General features: G+C 40.3%; 1 protein-coding gene across 9 annotated transcripts in view; it reads left to right on the top strand.

Moving 5' to 3' along the window:
• Positions 1-14,598, top strand: part of eya1 (EYA transcriptional coactivator and phosphatase 1) — a 62,133-nt gene that overhangs the window by 21,991 nt on the left and 25,544 nt on the right. For 2 of the 9 annotated variants that reach the window (XM_027274458.1, XM_010733920.3), the window contains 7 exons: positions 630-860; positions 8,352-8,479; positions 9,129-9,194; positions 10,571-10,648; positions 12,628-12,694; positions 13,076-13,221; positions 14,133-14,255. In XM_027274458.1, the coding sequence (XP_027130259.1) occupies positions 8,356-8,479; positions 9,129-9,194; positions 10,571-10,648; positions 12,628-12,694; positions 13,076-13,221; positions 14,133-14,255 (604 nt within the window). In that variant the 5' untranslated portion in view covers positions 630-860; positions 8,352-8,355. Of the gene's footprint in view, positions 1-629; positions 861-8,351; positions 8,480-9,128; positions 9,195-10,570; positions 10,649-12,627; positions 12,695-13,075; positions 13,222-13,359; positions 13,411-14,117; positions 14,256-14,598 lie in introns of those variants that run through there. The other 7 variants (XM_027274459.1, XM_010733927.3, XM_027274456.1 and 4 more) reach the window with 6 other exon arrangements.

Raw genomic sequence — 14,598 nt, 5'->3', positions numbered from 1 at the left:
ACTAGACTGCCGTGGAGACGGACAGAGCCGAGCTGCTTGGACACTACAGTATTAAATCTCCGGCTTCCCGTCACCTAAACTAATCATCTAAAAACCTTGTTTACCCTCTGTGACAAAGAAATCCAGCAGTGACCTAAGACTGACAAGAGAAAGTAAAACAAAAAAAATATGTGGTTTGTGGTGGAAAAAAGAACATAACAAAAACAAGAGAGAAACGGGGGGGATAAGAAAAGTGTGGGCCCTTGGGGTGTGTGAACGGAGCCTGGTGTTCCAGTGGACAGGCAGGCCGGTTGGAGAGATCTGCCATTTCATTGTCTTAGTCTCCACTGATACAATCTGGAGAGGGCTCTATTGCTTAAAGCTGTGAGTGAATGACATATGGGGAGCTGGTGTGAGGCACAACTCCCCTGTGCCTCCTCCAGACCCAAAGTCTTCCTGTGAGAGAGCACTGAGCAACTTTTCTGCTTTTTCAAACGGCAGCAGCCTCCCTCTCCCTCCCTCATTCACTGCCTTTCTCCCTCCCTCCCTCTCCCTCGCTCTCTCTCACTCTCTCTCTTTTTTTCCCTCTTCCTCAGACACTCACTAGTCACTGCCTGAAGCAGTAATCGGACAACTCTCTTTCTCACTAGGACTGGGTCTCCTGAGATACCGTGCGGGGCTCCATGGGTTCCAGCACCTAAAATGAAAAAGAAAAAAGTAGTTTTGTAGTTTACATTTATTGTGCTACAGATTCTACCAACATCCGAAGAGCAGTTTTAGAAAGCCTGCTGTCCGTTCTGCTGGACTGAACGATCTTTCTCTAGAAGATTTTTTTTTTTTTAAAGAAGGGATAAACACACAGGGATTCAACCATAATTGTAGTGAGTATGACTTTGATTTCTACTAAATGTTTGATATATTGACTGTCTTCTCTTAACGTGCCTATTTTTTGAGTATTTTAGTGTGTGTGGAATTATCTCCTTTTTATTTGAAAAATGTGTATCAGCATTTAATTTAGCATCTAGTTCTTAAATAAAGTGTGTATATAAACAGAGCGCTGGGGTAGCAATTAAAATTTTGCACCAATCTTGACGTTAATTAAGGATTAAAAGAACAAGTACTACATCTTTATTTTTCTTAGAAATGGGATGCTGTAGAGCTTTTTTAAAATGTTAATAATATCAACCAAAGAGGAAAGCTTTTATCTTCACTGGTCATTTGTAATTCACTGATGATGATAAATAGATAAATAACTCAATCAACAAAATGTTTTGGATCAGTGTTTTAATTTAAGCGAAAGTAAAGGCAACTCGCATCCTGGTAAAGAAGTCCATTTAAAAATGTAACATGATATTTAAATAACAATTTATTGTACAATACACTATACTGGTCAATTACTAAAAATCTTACTATGTGTTAATTTTTATAATATGTATAGTATGACCAATATTTTTACAAATTTACCAGTCCAATTTGTCTGGAATTATAAATTACGTTTATATATAATTTACAAAAGTCAAATTTTTTATTTATCTATTTTCTCCACTCATAATTAAAAAATATATTTTTAAACTGCAAAAAAATCAGCAGTATCAGCATGAGAGAGTAATATCTTAGTAGCAAATATATCTCAAATTTCCTCTTTTGAAATATGGTACCTTCTTCTATTTGGTCCAGTTTACATTTTTTGTTCAAGCAAGAAAAACATGCTGCTCCCCGCAGGAGTTCCTTTTTTGACTGGCAGAACAAACAAAACCAACACAGTTAAAGCAGTTGACATCTAATGCCATCTGCTGAGGCCAGGAATGCTGCGAGGCGACCTGAGAGCCTCTCAGCGTCCAGACCAAGACAACAGGCCTCGACTCCCGGCCGTGCAGCGTCTCCGCTCGCCAGTGTTTCGCGTGTAGTAAAGATGACTCACCCGTTGTAATCACTAGCCTCTCTAATTGAAGGATGTTCTGGTTTAATGTTCTGTGTATGATCACAGGCTTACATCACAAGTCAGGGAATTATTCTGTGTGTGTGTGTTTGTGTGTGTGTGTAGGGGTGTGTGTGTGTGTGTGTGTGTGTAAAGGGCATTTCATCTCTCTCAAATTCACCTTTTTTTCCTCTTTCCTTTTTCATCTTCTAATTCCTGCCCTTTTTTTCTGTGTTTCTAAAGGTGTGTGTTAGTAGATGAAAGAGAGGAAACGGAGTGCTTAGGATAGGCTAGTGAGCCAGACTGCTTGCAGAGTGGCCTCCGCTCCGTGTGGACAAACATGACAGTGTGTGTGACCGCCTGCTGCAACCATTCACTCACACAATAACCTTATTTATCCAATTAACAGATAATGAGGGGGCTAATTTGGGGATGTTTACACTGTGTATTTGCTTTACGCAGGGAGAGATCTGGGTCTCTCTGTCTGGCTGCGGAGCTCCATGCATGTGTAGCAGCAGTGTGTACAAGCAGGAGTGGCCGGCGGTGACGGTGGCATTGTTTGCCCAAGGCCTGATGCCTTCCGTATAGACGAGTCTAGTCCTCTTCTCTCAGAGAGGAGATTGAAAATGGTGAAAGACACAGCGGGCTAATTGATCCAGCTATTTGCGAGGAAGAGGGAGAAGGGGGAGAGAGGGCGCGCGAGAAAAAAGAAGGAAATAGGGGACCTCCTATTAAGTAGCTGGGTGATTAGCGGGCAGGGGTTGTTTACTAAATACTGAGGGGTGTTATTTTGTTAACACGCCACTGTTTGGATCTGAAATATGGGGCTGAAAGAACAGGAAATGAGCTTTAAAGATTTCTGTTGATTGCCATCACAGGTCCTCAATCACTAATACCCACTTGTGTGTTTGTTTGTAGATGGCAATATGTTTACGTTGCGCATGATAATAAGGAAGCCGCTGAGTTATGAGTCTAAACAGAAATTGTATTCACAGAGATTGCATTGTGCTGCAAACATACCTCAGTGCAGATCATGTAACATTTTTTTTGCTCTCTACATTTTTTAAAACTTTATCTCCTCCTGCCATGTTGAACTAAACTATTTTTTTTTAAATCCCCTGCTTACTATCCTATATAATAATTTAATTAACGTCATTGATCACCGTCTGAGATTTGAGAGAATTATAACAACAAGCCACAAGCATTAAAGTGATATAATCGTTAAGATTTCTCTCTGGACTTTTCTTTCATCTTTGTGTGTAAAGCCTCTCTCGTCCTGCGGTGGTCATGGTGGTAGGCAGGTTGTGATAAAAACGTGCACCTTAAATCTTGTTTGATGGCCCCTCAAAGGCTGAACTGGCCTTCTGGAAATAATTTTGAAGGTTGAAGAGCACAGTATTAACAGATTTAATGTAGCTATTGGGCGAATTGCTGGAGCACCTTGTTAGATTGAACCAAATGAGACAAATTGCACATCAGCAAACAGCACACGTGTTAATAATTGTGCTTTTAATTACAGATTAGTACCAAATTTTAAATTGTGTGTGAAGCGCCACGTGCTTTTCTAATTTGATGCCATGAGTCTGATTTATGTACCAAGTACAGTGCATCTGTATTAATAAATGTTCGGACAATATAATAAAAAAAAAAAGTAATTAATCGTGTTATTTAAATTTAAATATTTATTTTATTCACTGTAATAATAAAATTAAACAAATGTTCTTTTGTCTCTCACTTTAGAAAAGTGCCTTCATTATTCAAAACGCCACATCATTTCAAATGTCCATGCATTTTTACTAAAAATGTGCAATGCTTGTCTTATCTCAAATACTGCACATTTGAGCATGAAAAACTACCAAGCTGTTTAATGCTGCATTTGTTGGCAGCCGTCTTTTTTTTTCGGGCCACGTATAGAGACACAAGTGAAGTGTAGCATTTTGTAAACTGTGCCTAATTCCACTCACATCTGTGTCCAATTGTTGTCTGCATCTACATTCTTTGAGAGTGGATTTATTTTTCCTGGGCCACCATGTGGATTCAGCTGACCAGCTTAAGTGGGGATTAGTTGTTTTAAAGTTAGATTTTGATTAAAGCATTGTTTTTCAAAAGTTGTAACTCACAACACATGGCTTACATAGACTGTAAAATTCAAAGGACTATGCACTATGCCCCTATGAAATTATTATCTATTAATGATGACACAGGGAGTGGAGGACGGAAATAAACAAAGCATATTCACTCTATAAATCTTTTTCAGCGTCATCTTTGCTTGGATTATTTTTTATTTGCGACAGTAAAATTCAACATGCGTTAATACTTTGAAACCAATCTGTTAAAGGGTTTGCAGGTGATATAACAGCTTCCATGTGAAATTTCTAACTCTGTGTGCGAATAGTAACAAAATATGTAGCAAAAGGTGAAGAAACGATTTGTGCCGGGTCAGGCAGCCTGCATGCTGAGATGATCTATGCTAAAAGCTTGGCTCTGGCTGTGTTTACCTTTGGAAACGCAGGTCTTGAAATAAGTAAAGCGAAACAAAAGGGGCAGCAAACATCCATGAGTGAAGCGTGTTGTGGCATTTCTCTCTTCTTCCCCCCCTCCTCTTGATGACACTTCCAGCACTTCATCTAGCCTTGCTTTGTTCTTGTTAGCTTCAAAGACCTGGCAGTTCAGGTTGAACTAAGAAGCACATCAAAGATGCTGAATGCAGCGACTTTTTCTGAACAATAAATATTTAGCGGCGTAGAAGAAAGGCTTGTTTTTTGCTTTTAAATCCCTTCTCCCCCCTCCCTTCTCCTCTCCTATCTTCCTTATCCCCCCTCCTCTCTCTCTCTTTTTCTCTCTTTCTCTCTTTCTTCACCTGGCCGGTTTCACCTGCTGGCAATGGCTGAGACACCAGCATGGTAATGGCTTCATTGGCCTGCACTTCTGAACAGAGAAACCAGCCACCACTCACACACACACACACACACACACACACACACACACACACACACACACACACACCACACCACATCTCACCACCACTTCCCCCAACTCTGTGATCGCTGTTAATGTGCTGTGGCAAAATGTGTTTCTCTTTCGTCTTTATGGCTTTTACTTCCATGGACTTTCTTTTCCATTGATATTTTTGTGTTTTTCTTACACTCCCTCTGCATGTTTTAGCATTGGGAAATGCCAGGAGGAGGCACTGCTGTTGTCTGTAGCTCCTAAAACGAGAATGAAATATGTTTTGTTGTTTTTTTTTTCTAAGATGGCTGTACATTAGGAGAGTAGGCGAATTGTAAAGCTGGAATGGTATTCATGAAGGCTTTGCCTTGGTGTGAAGAGCAAAGCCTGTTGAAAAAAAAAGAAGGAAAAAAAAAAAGAACTTAAATCCATGCAGCTCAGGTTACCCTGGCTCATGTAAACAGTCAGCCATTAAAAAAATCATGCCAGGATATTTGAAAAAAGACTTTATATGTCTTTTTCCTGACCAGTTGAATACCTTTGACCTTTTTTGGACCCTGTATTCCCATGGTGGGCTGGAGTCAGTCTAATATAGTGTTATAGCCATGCAAGTATATGGCTCTGCTTGATGTTTGGAGAGAGACGAGCAAAGCGGGAGTGGACAGCAAAATGTAACTGTCAGCTAAAGGAGAGTAATAGAGGCATTCGTAGCGTCATAGGAAACATATGTGGCTCCATATGCTCTCCGTGTTCTTGTTTCCAGTCTCGTTCATTGTCTGAGATGCACCACTGATCTGGGGGCCTCTAAAGTGCCCTGCGTGTGTGAGTGTATATATGTGTGTGTGTGTGTGTGCATTTGCACCACTGATCTGGGGGCCTCTGAAGTGCCCTGTGCATAAGTGTGTGAGTACGCATGCAGGCATGAGTTATGCGTCTCTGCGTGCTAAAGAAAAAGACACAAGCAGTGAGTTTTTGTGTTGCCACAGAGAAAGCGAAGATTTATCTAATGTCTGTGCGAGTGTATATATTGTTCTCTTTCTGCCTCTGTGTCCGTTGTGAATAGGCTGTGAAGTTAGGAAGTTGTGTATTTCTTTGCTGTGCCATGGCCCCAGGCTGGGGCAGGCCCGCGGGAAGCAGCACTGACGGTCATTAGGACCTGTCAGTATGCCGGGAGCGGGAGTGCAGATAAATTTCAGATAGTGTCAATTGCAGATGAAAGATCTGCTGAAGATGCTAGGGGTGTCACGCTTGACTTGCCTCTGCTCAACAAGTCCCATCTTCCTTCCAGCAGCAGACTACCTCAAGCAGGAAAGCCACCGTCTTCAGCCCCTCAGCCCCTGCTCTCCCCCCGACCCCTCTCCCCTCTGCCTACCTTCACCCCCACATACCCCCCTACCGCAACCCCCCCCACCCCCCACCCCCCCACCCCTTCCTGCTTACCTTGGCTAAGCCGCTTTGCATGTTGATTGGGGGAGGGCTAATCCAGTTTGCAGCTGTCGTAGACCAATGATGAATCACCTTTCCGTCATTTGGCTGTGCTCCCCTTGCTTAGGGAGGAGGGAGGACCTGGAGGAGGAAACAACAGTGGAGTAAGGGCTGCGGCTCGGAGAGAGACAATGTGCGCCTCTGTTTCCCCCGCGAGCCCTCTCTTCCCATTCTACTCCAGAATAACAATAATGATTTCTCAAACAAGCCTTTTTGTGTCATGGATGGCTCTGGACTGTGACATCGAGCTGCAATAACAAGGAGTGACATTGTTTCTGCTGGGGCAGGTGGAGGCAGAATACAAAAAGGGAGTGTGGTTTGGGAGGACTCAAAGCCATCTAGGTCCAGGTAAGAGCACAGTTGAGCCAGTGCCAGCAGCATCGGAGACACGTAGCTCTCAGCATGGCATCAGAGATTGCCTAAGACACTCTGTTAAACAACTGTCAACTTCTTCCAGTCTTACTTTGTTGTCTGATTGGAGATAGTGACGGCTTTTTAGCCGTCAGCTAATGAGAAAAATAGGATTAGTTTATTCTGGACGATGCTTAATGTGGTTTTATTTGTATCGCTGTGTTGTTGTATGCTTGGAGGGTGTGATATTTTTAGAGGGAAGTAAGTGAGTATACTTTTGGGAAAAGGACAACGCAGCTTCCATTATTGGAGCATGTGTGAAGAAGACTGACTGAGCCTTTTTGTCACAGCTTTTTTATTCTTACTGTTATTTCCTACTTGTATGTTAGTGTCGGCAGTTTGTAATATAATGCTTAAAAATATATATTTTCTGTTAACAATTAAATTGAATTTGAACCGCAAGAAAGGACTATATTTGCAAAGCTATACTGCAAAGTATCATAATATCATAACATTATAATATCATCTTAAATAGAGTAAATGCATATCATAATTTAATCTTTTTATCTCATAATTTTGGTTTCTTGGTGCCATCTGATAGCACTCAGACTACTCAGAGTTACTTGAGCATTTATCTTTGTGGCCTCGTGTAAAAGGCCAACGTGCATCGATAGCAGAGATACCCAGAGCCCTGGAATATAATTGGAAATGGCAGAATAATGTACAAAACATTTTGTCCTAATTGCATTAACTTAGCATTGCAATGGGAACAGTGGCAGAGACAAATGGGGTCTCGAGTTTGTGGCCGTACTTTTCAAATCACTCGTGCCTTCTTTCTGCTTTATTGTCTATACTCGATCAAATCCTTTGAGCGCACAAATGAGAAGATAGAATAATGTTTTCAGTGGCGTGGTCTTTTGTATAAACACAGAAACAATTAAGGAGCTTGCCAGAGCAAACACATGCTTCATGAGCTTCTCATCTGCCCATCACTGAGGCATGGACTCTTATAATCAAGCAGAGTGCTGCACGTTTAACAGGCACATTAACCATTGCCTCAAACCAGCAAACATCTGTTAACAGTCTTGGATATGCCACACAAAACGATATACACTTAAGGCCATTTTTGCTGCAAGATACATCAGAGTAAATTGACAGTAAACACTTTGTGTTCACATCGTGTAAAACTTGCAGTGAGGTTACTGTAACAAGAGAAATCAGAAATGTCATGTCAAAATGTTTACTATTCATTTCAGAACATTTTCATAGCAATTTCTTTGTGCATATGAGTGTGTGTGTGTGTGTGTGTGTGTGTGTGTTACATTTTGTCTTGTACATATTTTTTGTCCCTATCGTTTGGCATCTTATTTTAAATATAATTGAAAATACCAAACTAACTTTGTCAGTAGTATAATCTGAGTGAATTGTAGATTTTAAATGTAATTTTAAGGGAATATTTTTTTACTCAGCAACTCGTTTATAATACTTTTGTTCATTTTACTTTGTATTATCATCACTTTTTTATTAATACAAATATGGACTTCTTGGTTATCCATATTGTGGACTCTGTATTGTGCACTGTGTATCAGAGCTGTGTGTCTTCCCTGAAACCAGAGTGAAATGTGTAATTTGATTTGGTGTGCGCATGTGTGCGTGTGTGTCTCATCAGGTCTATGGAAATGCAGGATCTAGCCAGTCCTCACAGCCGAGTAAGTGGAAGCAGTGAATCTCCTAATGGTCCCAACCTCGACAACTCCCACATCAATAACAATTCCATGACACCCAATGGCACTGAAGGTATGTGTGTGGTGCTGTTGTGTCCGCTTACTGTCTCTGTCTTTGTGTGATATTCTACATTTAAGAAAGAGCTAAGACTGCTGATAGAAACTTTAATGTAACATTCAATAACCTTTAAGTATTTCAGTGTAGGTAGCAATAAAGACAACGCAAGTGTTGTTGCATCAAAATTACTTTTTTTGTGTGTGTGTAAATTACCAATACTTTTTCTTTAAAATAATGAAAATTGAATGAGTGCACTCGCAGTGTAGACTAATATAAACCATACAGATTATTTGCTGCCCTAGCACTCCTATTATAATCAATTCAGTGCTACCAGTAGTTGTTTTGCAGCGACTCTTAGTTGTTTATTTAAGCAACCATGTAATTATTCAAAACCCACAGCATGGAAATTATGGAGTTTTGCATAAGGTCTCTACTGTACGTAGTTATTTCACTCAGGTGATTCACCTGTGCTTAAATCTGCGTCTTTGTTTAGTGAAGCAGTCATGCACACGAGTTATTAAAAACATCTCCCATGTCACGTAATCTCCAGGTTAGTCTGTGCTTTGAGCTCAGGGTTTATTTGATTTTGTGTATTCATGACTAAGGTCCTGTAGATACGGTGCAGACTGTCATGTGTCCCTTTGCCATTCTTTCTTTCCCATAGGTGATAACATCACAATGCTTACCACTGCAGACTGGTTGTTAGGTTCTAACTCACAGTCTGCTGCAGGTTTGTCTACTCTTAGTGACAAAATGAAAGGACAATACTTGGTGTTTTCCCCACTTTCACAATGAAAGCACTCTTTGTACTTTGCCTTTTTGAACTGCCAACTTCACTCGTGAAGACATTTATTTTGTCCCAAAAATACACTTATTCATCAGCTGCAAAATTCTAAAATTGCCTCAACTATTGTGCCTTTCATTCAAAAACTCTTTGGTATTTGCTGTAACTGTTGTGGTATTCTGTTTTAAGCATGGTTTGACACCGACTGGAGTCCATTGTTAATGGATGATCAGATCGTGAACTTGCATACTGTGCATTTTGTTTTGATTTGGACGTCCCCTGCTGTCTTCTGAATACAGTGGTTATTGTGTGCTCTGTGACCTGACTGTGTGCTAGTTTATGCATGCGCGTTACCACTATTTTTTTGATCGGTGTGTTGTTCAAAAGAATTGCCCCTCGTCAACATATGTTTCTGCACTGAACGAGCATAGCGGAAACATGTAAAACATGACAGCAAATGGCTTCTTCAACCATGAGGGATTCCACTGAGCATGACTCCCTTGCCCACATTGTCAATTTGTTTTGCCAAAAAAAAAAAGAAAAGAGAAGAGAAAAAAAAAAATCCTCCAGCTCGCCTGAAGTGAAATGGATTGATTTCAAAGATGCCTGAGCTGTCAGAAAGCTGTGAAATTGTCTTTGCAGATCTATCGCTGAGCTGTATAATGGAGCCAAGGTCAAACAGCGTTCGCTACACTCTTAAAAAGATTTTATACACCATACATTTCCTTGACATTTCAATTGTACTTGTACATCCCTGCGGAGCTCTTTTTTATTTGTGATTCATGCTGCATTTAAGTACTGAAAAGCACAGTAAATTATCATTAAATGTTAAGACTTTTTTAAGTGGAACAAATTAAAGTTTGATTTATGTTACATTTGTAAAACAGTTGAAATGCATTTTAAAAATCAATTCATCATCTCTCCCGTACATTATAAGGAAATGCTTTTCTCCAGGCAGAATGATAAGGATCTGTGATAAAGATAAACTCTGTTGTACAATAAAATAAAATTTAAATTTAAAATATCTAAAAACCGATACTTATGTAATGTGTTGATATTGCATTTCAATTTATGTAAACGCAGTTGGAATGTTGTTTGACTCCCTCCTGCCTGTGAAGTTTTGTTTTTATTTTACATTGAGCTTTTTTAACTTTTTTTTGCTGTATTTTCAAAACATAATTTGTTGAATGTGACAATCTGGAAGCCCGATCTAGTTTTTAGAAATCAGGCTAATCATTGTTTGTTTTTCTTTTTTTTTTCTTCTTTTTTTTTCCAGGCTTGATTTGGTGCTTTTGGTGACAATGTGGCTTCTTTGTTTGCAGTTAAAACCGAGCCAATGAGCAGCAGCGAAATCGCCACCTCGGTAGCAGACACCTCTCTAGACAGCTTCTCAGGATCAGGTGAGAGTGGGAGGACGCAGAACTGTGCGTGTGTATGTATGTGTGTGTGTGTGTGTGTGCACGCGTGTGTGTGTGTGCACTCGTGTGTCTAGCTGTAGAAGTGTGAGAGATGAGCCTAGAGATGGGTGACTGATAAACCGGGCCCCAGGAAGTGTCCCTGCAGCTAAAACACCAATATAGTGTGTGTGTGTGTGTGTGTGTGTGTGTGTGTAGGTGTGTGTGTGTGTGTGTTTAAAAACAAGCGACTCTTACCTTACCTTTGTCAGCACATTTATATGCTGGGCTTGCTTGCACATGTGTGTGTCTGTGTGTGTGTTAGTACTGCTGGTTCCCATGCCAGTGAGGACTGAATTATGACCTGTAATGCACTAAGCCTGTCTGTCCAGTGGAGTGACATGGCGTCCCCGTGGCCCTCGCTCTCCACGGGCTGTTACCCTATCGCCCTGTCAGAGCCAGGGTTTTCACACCCTCCTCTCAGCACGGGAACATCACACACACTCACATGCACATAGGCACACACACACAGGGGCATCGCTAAATAAAACCAAGACCTCAGAGTATAATGAGCATTGTAGGAATTGTAAAAGAAATAATCACTAATGTGATAATTTTTTTGCTTATTTCTTTTTTCCACCCTCACCAGTATCTATGCCAACTTGCTGCACTCTTCTTATATTATATGTAAACACGTATTAATAGTACTGCATCCAACTGTGCATGGTATTATCTTGCTGCTAATTTTCCTGTATTTTCTTAACTGTTTAACTAAGTACTTGATACTTAACGCTTGAAGCACATAAATCACTGCTATGACTTTCGTCTGTGACAATATTAATGAAATTTAGTAATCTTATACCCCATATCCTCCACGGGGGAAACCCAAAGCTCCGTTCAGAAGAGCAGGTTTTGTCCAGTGGCAGGTGCTGCTGATGTGGGAAAAGTGTTCAATATTAATAACGTGTGTGAGGGGTTACAGCGTACAGTTACATACAGTTAGCGCTCCCCCGCAACCAAATCTCTTATTTTACATGTCACGACCAATTAGACAAATTTTTCAAACAGTGCAGTTAAACGCAAGTCATGCAGCAGAGCTGTGATTGTTGCCTGAATTGTTCTGACTTTTTTGGAGTGAATTTGCTCGAATCGATTGACTTTTTATTTCTTAGTTTTCACCTGATGTGTTTTATTCCAAATTTAGATATTAATTTGCAGTAAATTAATTATGCCTACTATTTTTGTACATTGTACTTTTTAAGTACAGCTGCATTGAAAGCTAGAATTTAGGATTTTTTTCCATTTTGTTTTGATTTTATTATTATTTTCCTTTTTTTAAAAACGTTTTGGAACAAAAGCCTGCAGATAGCATTTCCCATAACACTAATATATCACTATATATTTTCCTACCAATAAGAGTTTATTTGAGGTGTTACTTTAAAAACTCATGTGACTGAAAAAAAAGTCCATTCTATGTACTAAATATTAAATCTTACCGCAGATTAAAAACAAGTCTACTTCTGTGAGTTACCTGTGGCTGAACCCTCACAAGTTAACAGCACCGTGGAACCACAGAGTCGTATGCTTAATGAAGGAATGATTATGCAGTAGCACTCATTACCTGCAATCAGTGGTGTCACTTCCAATGCGGTTGTGGCTTGAAAGGCCCAAGGCAACTAAAGCTACAGGCCGAGACTGATTCAGACCATCCTGTGTGTGTTTACACCAGTGGTCGTCATAGCAGCCCAGAAGTATCTCAGAGATACGTGGGTCAGCAGAAAAACCTGATGTTCTTACCTGATTATTTTGCTTCATTATTGCTCTCCGGTTGTCAACCTTAAATAAGGTTACCGAAATAAATAGAGTAATGCGATGTAATTACTGTTTCCTAGGATTCCAGAAGTTCTGTTAGCAAAAGATAATATTTACCCTATTTCTTAATGTTTAAATATGTGCTTGCCTCTTTTCTTTTTAACTCTCCTCAGCTATTGGAACCAGTGGCTTCAGCCCAAGACAAACTCACCAGTTCTCTCCACAGATTTACCCTTCCAAGTAAGGCTTTTTTTATTTTTCTTTAAAAAATAAGCAGCATCCAACTTCATTTGGATCTTTAATTAGATCCTTCTGCTAGATCGGGGCTTTTTCAACTGGCTTTGTTTGCCTGGATGTCTGCAGCTTGCGCACACTGAAAATCTGTTGTAATTATTATCTTGCAAAAATTTCCTTTGCCATTTATTGTTCTTTCACTATGTATATGAGCTGTGCGATGCTATCTTCCTTACAGCTTGGCCCGGTGTTTAAAATGAAGTAGCACAATCACAAGGAATTTGTCTGTTAGCAAAGTTTGTGTTATGGTTTTAGGGGTAAAACATGGTCCCTTTTCTTCCTTGCCTTCCTTTCTCACTTTTTTCTTTTGTTTCTTTTCTCAAATAGCAGAACATATCCGCATATTCTTCCTACCCCTTCATCCCAAAATATGGCTGCGTATGGGCAGACGCAGTACACCACAGGAATGCAGCAGGCCGCAGCTTATGCTAGCTACCCCCAGCCTGGCCAGCCCTATGGCATCCCAGCCTATGGTAAGATTTCTCTAACGCACATCATAACCTCTTGTCCTGCTAAAAGATGCATGCCAATAATGTTAATGCTCTTTACATTATATATATATATGCATAGGGGGAGAAAACTACAACTAAATATTTCTTTCCTTCCCAAAGGTCAGGACCAAGACCTTGCTCATAACAAACCGTGTTCCCACAATTCCTCCAGTAAAGAAAGCGCAGCAGAGATGCTGAGTTGTTGTTTAGTGCCTGCATATTCTCCTTCATTGCAATAAAACAGAATTTGCTTGTCAAGCTGTTCAGATGGAGCTGAAAGATTAGTGATAAAAATCTGAAAACAAAAAACTGGTTTCCTCTGGCATTGCAAGAGAAAGCACCGAGTCCAAGCCTCACTGAAGGCTTTATTTGTCCAAAGTCTTTAGAGTGTTTTGACCCCAAAAGACTCTCCAATATGTGGAGGAATTTACACTGTTTATTTGAATGGAGTCCTGCAACCTACCACTGCATAGAAACTGCATCGTGACTGATTCAATGTAAGCAGTGGACAGTTTAACTCACAAACACAAGCAGAATGTTTTATTACTTGTGCATCTTTTTAAAGATGACCTATCTTAGACGATAATAACAGTAGTACTAATGATAACAATATATCAAACAATCATAGTCCTAACATGCTTTTCAGTGTTACAGCCAACTCCTTTGCAGTGAGACAGAAGCCAGCGTGAGATAATATTTCTAAACAACTGATGATCGTAAAAAATCTTTAATCAGATAATCGGCACTCGTCCATTGTGATTAGTGTGTAATGCTAACAGACAGAGGCTCTGTCCCTTTGCTGTGTCTAGTGTAATTTAAACCTGTATGTTGACTGTTGTCTGTGCATCAAACCGATCTGGTGTCACTAACTGATTTAGGTCCATTGTGGGCAGGCATAAAGACGGAGGGGGGTCTGAGCCAGTCCCAGTCCCCAGGACAGACTGGCTTCCTAAGCTACAGCTCCGGCTTCACCACGCCGCAAACAGGACAGGCCCCCTACAGTTACCAGATGCAGGGTGAGGACATCTTTGTGAATCCCTCATCAATTTCTCTGTGCAGCTTCACAAGCCAGTTTGGGTGCTTGTTTGGCGTGAGATGCTTTGTTTTTTTTCCCCTGTTTTGTTCTCTCTGTGTATTTCTGTCCTTTGAACCTTATTGTTAAAGTCCTCCCTTACTTTGTCCTCTCTCTCACATTATTATGTCAATATCACTATTTCCTCCCTCTCTCTTCTTTGTTCCCTCTCTCATTTCTGTTTCTCTGCCATGTGTTCCTTCTGCTTAGCCCATCCAAATAAGGTTTATTGTGCTTGTTTTAAAAAAAAGATTAGAGGAAAAAGGTCTCTGTCCCTGCTTTAATAG

The sequence above is a fragment of the Larimichthys crocea genome, chromosome XXIII (genome assembly GCF_000972845.2).
Source record: "Larimichthys crocea isolate SSNF chromosome XXIII, L_crocea_2.0, whole genome shotgun sequence".
NCBI lineage: Eukaryota > Metazoa > Chordata > Actinopteri > Sciaenidae > Larimichthys > Larimichthys crocea.
Note: the sequence above shows the minus strand (reverse complement) of the source record. Positions and strands in the feature narration are given on the sequence as shown.